Below are 12307 nucleotides of genomic sequence, written 5' to 3' on the forward strand. Positions count from 1 at the left end.
ATAGTCATTTTTACTAACATGTTATTATTCAGCTTAGAATTAAATCACTTACATTGTTTAATCCTGTTGTTCTGATGAGCTGGAATCATAAGCACTGATATTTGTCTGAAGTCTCAGCTTCAGCATGTGCAAATCAAAATTTATTGGGATTTTGAGCACTGAAGTCTTGTGTTTAAAAAAACCCCAAACTTGTGTTCTTCATCAAACTGTCCATTTTAAAGAAAAGCATAAAATATCAGAAAAATTAGAGATTCCACTTTATTATTTTCATAAATTCTTTTCAAGTCAAATCCATGCATGGAAGCAAATAAAAACAGACATTAAACATAAAAATGAGGATAAAGCAAAATCAGTAGCTATAAAAATTAATGAAGTCTCTAATACCATAGCAGAGTAAACTCAAACAGGCCTTTGCCTTTTGACAGACTGCTTTGATATTGCTTTATCTAAAGAGACAGCCAAATTCAGCCCATAGTGTAATTAAAATGCAATATTATATAATGACTTAGAAGATAGATTTAAGAGTCTTTCCCCTTCTTTTCGTTCTTCCCACTGCCCCTCATAAAAAGGCCGGAGAAGTTAACCGAAACTTAAAGTTAGTTGAAATCTCTTATGATAAAGGAAAACACAAAGGGAATTAGCTTTCCAAAGTTATAGTCAGTATCAACTAAACTGGTACTTGGAAGAGTTTGGGGTTAATTAATCTCTTGGATGAAGAGGTTTGGAGAGCCATGCATGCCTTAGGTGTAGGCAGCTCAAGTACATGTTAAGATGCTTTATGTAGATGTCTGTGTAGAAGAAAGAGAGCTATGCTCAATTTTATTCAATTTACTTCAATTTTATTTCAATTTTATTGAAAGTAGATGGAGAAAATTCAAAGGTTTAGACCATGCATCTGTAATGCAGAGGTGGCAGTGCCCCTTGTGGAGATGAACACTGGTATATCCCCCTGTGCTCAGGTTTGTATTATCTGCCTCTGCCTGGCTCCCATTTGCAGTGTGAGCTTTTTTGGATTTCCTTCTCATATGTCTTTCTGTTTAGTATGATATAAAGAGGTCTCCTTGGCCGTAGGTACTGGGGGATTACATTGTAATTTGTTGAAGCAGCATTGTTGAAAATCAACAATGAATTTAGTTTTAAAGCACTGTTTACCATTAAGCTTAGTTTTAGTTGGCCTGCTGAATATGGATGATTTAGGTAAAACTTTAAGTGCCTTGCTGAACACAGGATTAACTTTTTGCTCTAGGCGGTAAGACCCTGAGAAAGCACTGGAGTTTGGTGTATTCTGGAGACCTAAGGCCAGCAGTAAAGTCTGGAGCTCCATGCGTTGGTCAGGGAAAAGTTACAGCCCTGCTTTTTACCTTTTTTTCTCTTAGTTACTAGACCAGTTGATGGGAAGCTATGCCTAGGACCTGCTCCCTCTGCCTCCCAGCTGTGTAACCTGCCGTGCCCATCTGAATGTGTGGTATCTGTTTGGTCGGTGTGGGGCCCCTGCCTTCATGAGAACTGCCAGGACCACCACAGAGGAAGAGGTAATGGCTACTCTTACATACTGCTTTTGAAGTGTTTGGGGATCTAAAGCAGGTAATGGAGTATTATGATAAGATTGCAGAAACAGTTGTGTCAAATTTTACATTGGAAGCTAAATGTGTTTTTTTTTGAAGTTAATCTAACCATAGGACGAAGCTCTTTGATGTGCATTCAGGAATGGAATATGACCTTTAAAAGCTTTTTGCAGTTATTTTTGGGAGGAGAAAAGAAAAAAAAAAGGAAAGAATAAGATAAGATTTTCAGCCTGATTCAGATCCTTTTGTCCTGCACTAAACTTGTAGAAAAAGAGGATTTCCTGGGATAGCACCTGCAGACCTCCGCAGTGCCAGGCTGTCCCTCTCTGATCCCCCTCGGAAGTCCAGCTTCATGTCTGGATTCAAGGGCAATGCTTGGGTGGTGTTTATCCCACAGCCTTACCATCCTGGAGTTAAGGTGATGCAAGAGATTGTTCTCATTGGTCTGGGTTTGTTTTAAATTCCTGGAAGAAGAGTATGCAAATATAATTTAACTCCCTTGGATCCTAATTGACTAGCTTAAATGTTTGTTGCTGCAACACACTGAAATTCATTGCAAAGCCTTTCCTAAGGGTCTGAGTTGAAAAGGTGACTGTTGGAGTTCATGTCAGGGTATGAATACTATTGTTTGGAAATTACAGTTACCTGAAAATAGCATAATTTTTTGAAGTGATTTGAGCTGGTCAGAATTTTTCAAATTAAAAACGAAATGGTAAAATAATAGTGGTTTAATATAAAGGTTTCATTTTTAAATTGTTCTGAATGATTTCATTTTGCTGATTTGCAAATGGTGAAAGTTTGGTCTGTTATATTCTCTGGAATGTTTTATTTTTTGTTTTCATTTCTGTTTCATGGCCAAGGCATTTCCGTGTGGCCTCCACTAATGCTGTGTATTTGCCCCTTTCTGAGACTGTTGTAAGAAAGACCAACATGTATTTTTTAATGTCTTTCTTAGAATTCTGTCATTTACATAACAAAACATGCTGAAAGATACTGGCACATTAGTTCTGCGTTTTATATAGCAACATGACTTTCAGTTTTATTCAGAAGGAGGTAGTTTATATAATCAATTCTTTCATTATTTCTGTAACCTTTTCCTTCCACTTTACATTTGAATCTTCCAATTTAATAAGATGTCATTTCAAAGAGGTCTGATATGCATTATGTATCAAAAATCCTTACACCTTCATAAAGCAGAATACTAATTTCTTAGTAAACTGCTCTGATCTATCTCAAAACAAGTCTTTTCATTAGTGGATTCCCAGGCAAAATATAGATGTCCTTTATATCTTCAGTTCCTGTAACTGTTTCTTCTTATCTTAATGTTGTTATTAGATTAATATATGCATCAGTGGCAAATTCCTGTATTTGGACAAGTATATTTCTATCTAATGTTGAAAGGGAAAAATAAATATGAAAAATGTGGGTTGTTGGCATCCTTTACACGCTGTTAAATTTGGCATACATATACAGCCAAGTGTTGTCCTAATCAGTTCAGTTTTTAAGCATTGTACCCTGGTTTTTTCTTTATATTTCCCAGTTCCAGATGACCTAGATAGTCCTCTTGTAACTATATTATTGGTATAAATAACTTTTTTGCTTCTTGAGTTAGTTTGGTTTCTATTTTTCCAGGCTTTAGAATGAGACAAAGGCAAGTGATTGTGGATCCAGTAGACACCCTGGCAGACTGTCCGCATTTAATTGAATCTATTCCTTGTGAAGACCCAGTGTGTTACGAGTGGGTTGTTTCAGAAGGAATATGTGTGACTGACCATGGAAAATGTGGACCTGGAAAACGCATCCTGAAAGCTGTATGCAAGAACAAGAAAGGTATGCAATGGTATTGTCTTAACAGCCCCATGTGTTTTGTGCCCCCTTCTAAAATGGCATTCTCCTGCAGAGCAATTGTGATTATAGCAATAGCTCCTTACTGAATTTTTATGAAACTTTCAGGTTTTGATGCCCTTAGCATTTCCTCTGTGCTCAGTATTTTAGCGTGTGGTCTGCATATTTATATCTTAGAATAACTCTTTTACAATTATGAGAAGGGATGCTCAATTGTGCTGCCAGGATTTATACAAGAATTAGATGAAATGATAGTACTAAATAATAGTTTACTTGGCATCAGTTTTGAGACCTACAGTGTGTTCGGTTTACAAATTGTTAATGAATAAGTACATTTTTATATGATGTTTACAAACAACCAGCAAGAGCTTATTTCTTGTGCATGGTTTGAACCTCAGCCAAAAGTTTCATTTCTTGATAAGGTCAGTGTTGTCAGATCTTTAGATTCAATTACAAGGAGCACAATTTTGCAGTCCTTAGTCATGGTGAGACAGCTATCATCTCAAAAGTGGCAAAATTGTGGAACTGTAGAGCCTGATATTATGTCAGAAATGGAGAATTCTTCTTTTATATGGTTCTGAGACCACTCACAGGAAACAATTTCAAGTTGATAACAAGAGGGGTTAATTGGCAAACGGCTAAAAAAAGGTGACGCTTCTGAGGCATTAGAATCTGACAGAATGAAATGATGGCTGCTTTGTCTGAAGATCACAGATTCTCCTCATATGCTTTTAAGTATATGTGGTTTTCTTGTAAGTTTGTGAAAATGGGAAAGAAAAAAAATAAATAAATCTGCAACTGCTATAAAATGACATAGCCAGAATATAACGGAGAGCAAAGAGCTGTCTCTGAATGTTGTCTGAGTGGTTTCTTCTGGTGTGTAATCGTAACTGTAGGTCCATTCCTGCAGCAGTATTTGCAGATGCTGTCTTGTATTGCTAAGGAGCACCGTGTACTTAGCACTGTTAAAACTGTGCCAACATCCATTTTTATGCAGCAACTTGAAACTCGAAAGGAAAGCATAAAACATGGCAGATGCTCACTGTTGATCACAGATGATCAAACTGTTCTCTGTGTCTGAACCTTAAGAAGCCATACCTCTGAAATGTTCCTTCTTCACTCAGTTGCTCAACAAGGGATTGGAAGTCTCATAGTACTCTTTTCATTTCAATTACCTGTGCATGTTTTAGTTACAAAACCAATAAAGTTGTGACATTCTTCCAACCCCACCACCCCAAGGTAAACATTTTCACTGGATGTGTTCATCGCCCAGTTCTAGCTGAGGTTTTACAAGGAACTATCTAAATCACTAGGCAGATTAGAAGCACTGGCTAGAACTACTTTTAAGCTTTCCTGATTATTTGTTCCACTAGGATAAAATAAAAATTTGGGGAAAAAATTTTGTTTCTTCTTCTGTCAATCCAGTAACACTAGTTACTTTGTTTATAACCTTTGTTCCTTCTCTAATGTTCTCTTAAACAGATTCTAATTGCAGTAAGTGGTCTATTTTGTTAGATATAAAATCTGGAGTAAGCTATAGAGTTGCATAAAGTGTTTTACCTGTAATAGTTGGTTACTTGGTAGTGGGAAGCCAGTAGGGAGTTGTGTGAAACTGAGAGACATATCAATTACAGGTAAATAGCATAAGTCCTATGCTAATGCTTAGCATTATACAGAAGTTAAAAATTCTCTGCAAGTAACTGTCCTGCTGAAAGCATTTAGAACAGCTGCATTATGGGCTGGTATTTTAATTTACTTAAGCATCATTTGTAGAATTCAGCTTTGTATCCTAAAATCCAGTCATTTATCCAGTCATTGTGTCTCTGTGCCTGGCATTTTTGTTCAGTATTCCCACTGAATGCCTAAAGGGTTTAAATAACAGAACATTTTTTTTTTTGGACTCTGCTAAAAATGACATAATCGAATGTATCATCATCCTAACAACAGTTTATTTGGGCCTGGAGTATGTTGATTAGGGTACTTTGGGTCTTACGTGTATCCTTGCCTGTAAGCTGTCTTCATTTTCATATAATGCTAGGCTTTTTGGAATGATGCTCTCCTCTTCTTGTTTCATGTGTTAGTTCACTGCTCTTTAGAAGTGAGAAATAGCTGATACATCAGTCCTTTTTGTGTCAGCCATGCTACAGAAGAGCTTGGCATCATGGCTTCTTGCCCTTGCCAATCTTCTCCTCTCCCCTTACCCCCAGCATGGCTGAACCTGTGTCTTTTGCTAGACATGTTCTGCTGTATAATGCAGTTGCATACTGCGTTCGATGGCTCAGAGACCTGAGGCCTTTTATCATGAGGAGATGCAGTTTTTGCTTGACAAAAATGAGCTTTAATTACATTGGCTGCAGTTGAAGGGAACTGGCCATGTTTCCCAGACCTCTTTCCCATGGCAGTCAACTTTGCTGCTGCCAGCAGAGCCTGTGGGATCCCACTGGCCTAAACTTCACTCCAGCAAGGTATAGCTTGGAGGTTCATCTTTGTCTCTTGTATGTGTTGATAGATAGTGAGTGAGGTTAACAAGGCATTAACCCTTCTCTGTCCCACTTTTGGTTACCCCAGTGTCTTTTTCCCATGCCACATCTCTTGCATGCTTGTGGTGCCAGCCTGGGTCATGAGAGAGGATTGGGAGGAACCTGTCTGGAAGGTGAGCAGGGAGCAGTGGCTAACATATTTCTGTAACAGAAACCTCAACTTTTGAGCCCCTTTTAGTGTTCTTTCGTTCTATTTTAAGAAGCCATCCTTTATGGTGAGAAGATTTTGTGGTACTGACCCAAGTAACAAACTGCCGCTGGCCTGAGCTGGAGCTTGAACAACTCGGGAGCAAGTTGCACATGGGGCTTACTCTGGTTTGCAGAGTTTTTCTGAAGTCTTCTCTGTCAAAGCAGTTTCTCTTTGTAAGGGCTTATATAAATTTCAGTGATGTAGCATTCTTACTTCCACTTGGCCTAGAGGTACAAAAATGAGGTTTTGTTTCTTAAATAGGGTACTGTAGGGGGTCCATAATGAAAGGGCTGTCATAGGGACCATACTACATCAACACGCTTTCATTGGGTGGCTGGAATCTGTGGTTTGCAGTAGTTAGCATAGATGAGGAGGAATGATAAGACCATAATCATAAGTTTGTCACTGTTAGGTGTCTCTGTTCCCACCTAGTTGCACCTCTAATCTCTGTTAATAAGTTGTTAAACATGTATATTATGCTTGCTAGAAACTCTTAGGGTTTGATACGTATCCCTTGAGTTCAACTCTTCTGTAGCATCAGAAGACAGTAGTGTAATAAATCAAATGAAATTAAATAATATGTAGAAATATAATAAAGTAATGAATGCATAATATGGGAAAAGAGCTATATTGCATGCTTCTTACAAACAAAATTTTATCAGCAAACTGTTATTTATTTAGTTAGTGAAGGACAACGGATACTTCTGAGGAAGCCTCTGTACAGGAAAACGGATGATGCTAGTTAACAATGGGATTGTGTTAGTGTATCATTGGGTACCTAGATCTGTAATTTAGATCAAAGAATTTATTTGCAAACTTTTTTATCTTCACACGTAACCCAAGGATTATTTGTGTTTTTTGTCAGTCTTTGTTTTAAGTTTGTTCAACAAAGAATTGCATAATCTCTTGTTTGTAATGTATTCTTGATCAGATGGTTGCAAGTATTTGACATTTGAATTTATGCAGTCTTGATTAGAACAGACAGACATTACTGTGTATTGACCAGATGAAAATAACTCTCTAAAAACTTTCCAGTTCACTTGGTCTCCTTAAGTGATGGTGCTCAGGAGATACAAAACCACAAACACAGTCAAACCTTTTTAATTTTAAAATGCAATTGGACAGTAGCCCAAATGTATTGGGTTTCAGTTTTTTGAAAAAAATGACTAATCTTTTTTGTGCTCTGCTGCTGCTTCCTTTGTGATAGGTACAAGCACTTTGAGTATAGTGTGACAAAGGGAATTCAGTGTTGTAGTAGTGTGAAGAAAACTGCAGATAACATTAGACAGCAAGACTTGGCTCAGGGTACAGCAGGTAAAAGTTCAGTCCAAACAGGAGCTGATGTGCCTTCATAGGTAGTTTCCCAGTCTTTTGATTTAGATGCTAGATTTAGATACAGGAAATACAGCTGTATTTAACGTATAAATCGTGTTGAGTTTTATCTGATGGAAAAATTTGGGAACCCTTTTAATTGTTATTTTCCCTATCTGTTTTAGGCTGTATTAATAATGGAAAAATAGATTGAAACAAGACAAATGTTGAACCAAATTACAGCATTTGAAAATGCACATTATGGTCATGTAGCTTGTGAACACAGCAGTTCTTTTAATGAGGAGTACAACCTGAGAACATACATAAGAAGGAACTACAATAAATTCATATAATAAATTCATGCAATAACAAGTATGACTCATAAAGTGACAATTCATTTTTTTAGCCTTTTAGAACTGTTTCTGACAGTATTATAAACTAAATCTCACCTATTAGCAGTATTCTTGAATAGATGCAAAATGTTATTATTCAGAATCATACCTGCAAGTTGTCAGTCTAGTTTGTTGTAATTTCCATGTCATCAGCTGTTAATTTGCTTCTGCTTGTTCTGATTCCTACCAGAAGAACTATTAATAACAAGGATGATTTTTCTGTCATAGTGAACAGCATAGTGTCTAAATAATAAAAAAATAAGAAATAGTTCATACCCAAACACCTCATTGTTTTAATCAGAAATTATCAAATTGGCTATGAGGGTTAATGCAAAGGTTGTATGATTTTGCTGGGTTCAGGCTGTTTTCTAGTTAACCAGCCCAATTACAGCTCAAAAGCTGATAAGTATTTGCCCTTCTAAACTGTCGGTCTGGGTATCAGGTTTTCTTAATTTTGTGGGGTTGTCTTCCTTTCAGCATACAGGATTTATAACAGTGCTAAATAAGCTCTTGGTTCCTTATTCATGCATAGTTCACAAAGTGGTAGGGAAATGGAGGTACCAAACTCAGAGGAGCAGAGTCCAGAGGTTTCAGAAGAACATTGCTTTCTATCTTCTCCTGTAGCACTCAAATGACTGTTCCTGGAACCTGTCACAAGCCACCTTCTTCAGCAGCTTCTGCCTCACTTAGATGTTCCCAGATACTTCGGAGGTTTCTGTTCACCCTTCCCTGCCATTTATGAGGAAAATATCTGGCAAATCCTGGGACTCGCACCTGTTAAGGGGTAAACCACTCTGCTAAGACAATCTTCCTAGATGGTACCTTAGAAATTAAACGTGTTGCAATCCTGTCATAGCTGTGATGGTGGCAAGATGTTTTCTTCTGAGTATTCTCAGTGGAATAAGCTGCTGGCTTCAATCTGCAAGAGTTACCTGAGTTGGGGGCAGCACCCATTGCCAGCTGCTGGTGGACATGGGGCTGCATGAGCATCAGCAAGGAGCAATCAGGACCATAAATGATTGTGGAGTAAAAAATCAGTCACCCTCATTTCACCTTTATTCTAGTATTACTGCTGCTGTTCTGGCAGTACTAATGAGAGTCAGTTCAGAACAGTTTTGTTTTAGATTTCTGTGCTATCTCTGGTTCTAGGCAGTCGGTATCCAGAACGTGGCACTTTCCAAGAAGATGAGAGGCTTTTTGCTTATAAGCGTTAATAAGTTTACTGAAAGAGTACGTTTTGGTTGAAATACATGTACTTCTAAATTTCTATTCTGTTTGACAGTTTTATTTGTAAAATTGGAGAACAGTGTTACAGAGTATAAATGTTTCAGCATTTTTAGATTAAATGATTAATATTTGTTTTATTTGGTAAATGAAATAGGCCAAGTCTTAAACAAAATTAAAAGCATATTTTTAAAAGAGGTTGTTAATATAAAAGCAAATATTCCTTTTAGATTAAACCAACATTTTGCCTTAGTGAAATTACTTTTTTCCTCAGTCATTCCCAGTCTCTCTTCAGTCTATTTAAAAACAGTTATAGAGGTTTTTTTTTCTTTCCCTTGGTTCGGTGCCCAAACAGAAATCCATTATTCACAAGGCTCTATTGACAGAGCAGACACTGAAATCGTCTTGGAATTCAAGCGAAGAGTAAAGGGAAGTAAGGTAATCAAATCAGTGTTATTTTAAGATCCAATATTGTGTTCTGCCAGAGTTTGACAGGAAAGCTCTTCACTTACGGAAGCTGAAGACTCTTTGGGGGTAGAGTATTAATAATGGTGTGCTCTGTTACCTGTCTGTGCTTCCAATTCAACCACGGCATGTCCTATGCTCCCTAAGAATGGTGGTCTAAAGAGGCAGCTTGCTATGCGTGCTTTGTTGTGTTCACAGCATCATGAGAAGCAGGAGCATCCTCAACAGCTTGCTTGAATCCTCCAGAAGGAAGAGGCTGCGAGTAGAGGTGGTGTCTAGTTTTATTCCTGGTTGAAGGCATGAAGCTAGCACCTTTCTGAGATCTTCTATTTTAACATAAATCTCAGCAAAGCTGAGTTCTTACCTGGGGAGAATTCTTGGGTTATCGTTTTTTAATGGATTAATAATGTAGAATGAATTTGCAGAGTCTGTTTAATTTCTCAGAGAAAAGATTTACTGTTTTAAATTTATGGAAAGTAACTTTTAAATAAATTCTTTCTGACCTATTGGAATAAGATCTTAAATCTCCATTGATGTGTTGTGTTCAGTGACACAACACTGTGTCTAATGGTATATCTAGATCTTGTTTCTCCTGTAAGAGTAGCATAAGTGTAGATTGGTATTGTTCTTTTAGAGACTAAAACTTTTGGAAAGTGTAAGAAGCAGTTTTGTTTGTAAAATCAAAAAGACTTGTTTTAAAATTGAAGTGGAAATGCACCTGTCTTTAATCTGATTTTCATACCTGAAGTAGCAAAATCAATTTTTCTTCAGTGATGTTTTTTCCCAGATCTGCCTGTAGCGGAGCATACCCATGGGGGCTTTGACTTACTGAGAGGGATGGGTGGAGAGTGTGCTTCTAGTGAACGAGAGAATGATATATAGCTTAAAGGTAAATAGCTCGGTTGATGGATTAAGAACTGTTTTGTCTTGGCTTTTTAAATCATTGAGGTTCAGAAAGACAGATTTATATACCGCTTCAATCAAATCTTGTGTACTGTCAGCATTAACAGGACAGTGGGAGTTTTGTCTTAGGGGGGTGTGATTAATACATAAATGTTATGGACTGTTCATATAAATGCAAACTGGAAGTGAGAAAACTTTAAACCAGCGAGGTTTTGAATTACTTTGTAGGAATAGTAAAATCATCCAGTTGCTCAACACACTTGCACATGTAATCAATAAAATTAAACAGGTACCAGCTTTTCTAAGCCTGCAGGTTCAATTACTGTTGTGGGGCTCAGCCTTCTGTACCATATCATTCATTTCTCCTCTTAGTTCATGAGTGTATTCCACCATACCCCATTTTTGGAGCTGTTGATCCCAAATGGGTGTGTTTTCCTGCCTGTTAGAAACACAAATCCTAGAAGGCAATATGCAGAGCCTTCTAGCAGTCAGATAGGACCCATACTTCTCATCTTCTCATTTTGCAGCATGGTTGAAGGAGCATATTGCAGTGTAGTAGCAAGGCTGATGAGTATCAGGAGTGTTTCAGGAATCCTGAAGAATGGTGTGTGGTTTGTTCAATGGATTTATTTTTTTTTTTCTTGTAGTCATAAAGATTGATGTTCTTTTTGAGCAGGCTGGCTGTTTACGAGCCAGGTGGAGTGGATGTAGTTACCTCAATAAAGCCTTACAGCAGCTGGTACCATGCCAAATATTTGATGTCTCCTACTGGAAACGTTTAAAAAGACAAAATGCAGATTGTGACCTGCTTTAGGCCTGGTGTACTGACAATTTGAGGACAGACACCATCATGACTTCCAAGATAATTTACTCTCTCTGTGTCCTCTGCTGATAAGATAAGCTTTAGGTTAATTTTAGAATAAGAGCTTTATTTGCTTTGTCACACTTCAACAGTTTTACTTCATTCAAGATCATAGCAAACATATGGACCACAAGCCAAGCAAGATAGATACACAAAAGTCTAAACAATTCTTGTAGTAGCTACATTTGTGTAAATATCTATCTTAGAGTCAGGCATATTGTGCTAAAATACAGGATGAAATATATAATGCTGGAAAGCTAGAAGGTTGTGGGTTTGAATCTAAAGGATACACTCAAACATACTTTGATTAATTTTCTTTATCCTTGAATGCAGATATGTTGCATGATTTTCAGCTGAACTGTGGCTGTACTTTTTCAAATGCTGATGGCGTGATTTGTGTCAGTTATCCAGAAGGCAGCTATCACTGGTATCCAGTGGTGATGTTAGCTCTGTGTAGTTGGCAAACAGAGATACTGGTTGGGTTGATTAGGGACATAGCCAGCTTTCATCCTTTCTATGCTTGTCAGTGTAAGGTATTACAGCTACCTGTGCAAATATTTTTTTCTGTGCCAGCTAAGCATGAGCTTGTGGTCAGTACCAAATGCCCTCAAATGAATTTCTATGCACGATTCGTTTCAGAATCTAGTGCTCCTTTTTGATACCTAATGTCTCAAAAAGATGTTTTTTCAAGACTTCAGAGCAGTGTTAAAATAGTGAGGGCAAAGGCCATTCCTTCCCTATGGCTGTTTCTGCAGCAAGGAGATGAATTTTCAAAGATCCAGCTCCCACTTGCACTAGTGAGAGGGAGCAGCAGGTGCTGGTTCTTTTTTTTTTCTTAACGAACCTGAGCTTCAAACACCTGTAGATTTGGAACAGAGGTTCAGAGTAGCCCTTTCAGAAAGGCGAATTATAACATTAAGAAAAATACAAACATCAGTTATTATGGCAAGATTCGTACTGCCCTTTATGTTTTAAATGTTATGGAATAAGTTTGACATAAGTTGATCCAA

General features: G+C 37.5%; 1 protein-coding gene across 3 annotated transcripts in view; it reads left to right on the top strand.

The window, feature by feature from the left end:
* Positions 1-12307, top strand: part of THSD7B (thrombospondin type 1 domain containing 7B) — a 349927-nt gene that overhangs the window by 157728 nt on the left and 179892 nt on the right. For all 3 annotated transcript variants that reach the window (XM_061354342.1, XM_061354341.1, XM_061354343.1), the window contains 2 exons: positions 1377-1532; positions 3198-3395. In XM_061354342.1, coding sequence (XP_061210326.1) covers positions 1377-1532; positions 3198-3395 — 354 coding nt within the window. The remainder of the gene's footprint in view (positions 1-1376; positions 1533-3197; positions 3396-12307) is intronic.

The sequence above is a fragment of the Neopsephotus bourkii genome, unplaced genomic scaffold, assembly GCF_033783945.1.
Source record: "Neopsephotus bourkii isolate Nb327-2 ecotype Australia unplaced genomic scaffold, CSIRO-AGI_Nbou_v1 NB_730, whole genome shotgun sequence".
In the NCBI taxonomy this organism is placed as follows: Eukaryota; Metazoa; Chordata; class Aves; order Psittaciformes; family Psittacidae; genus Neopsephotus; species Neopsephotus bourkii.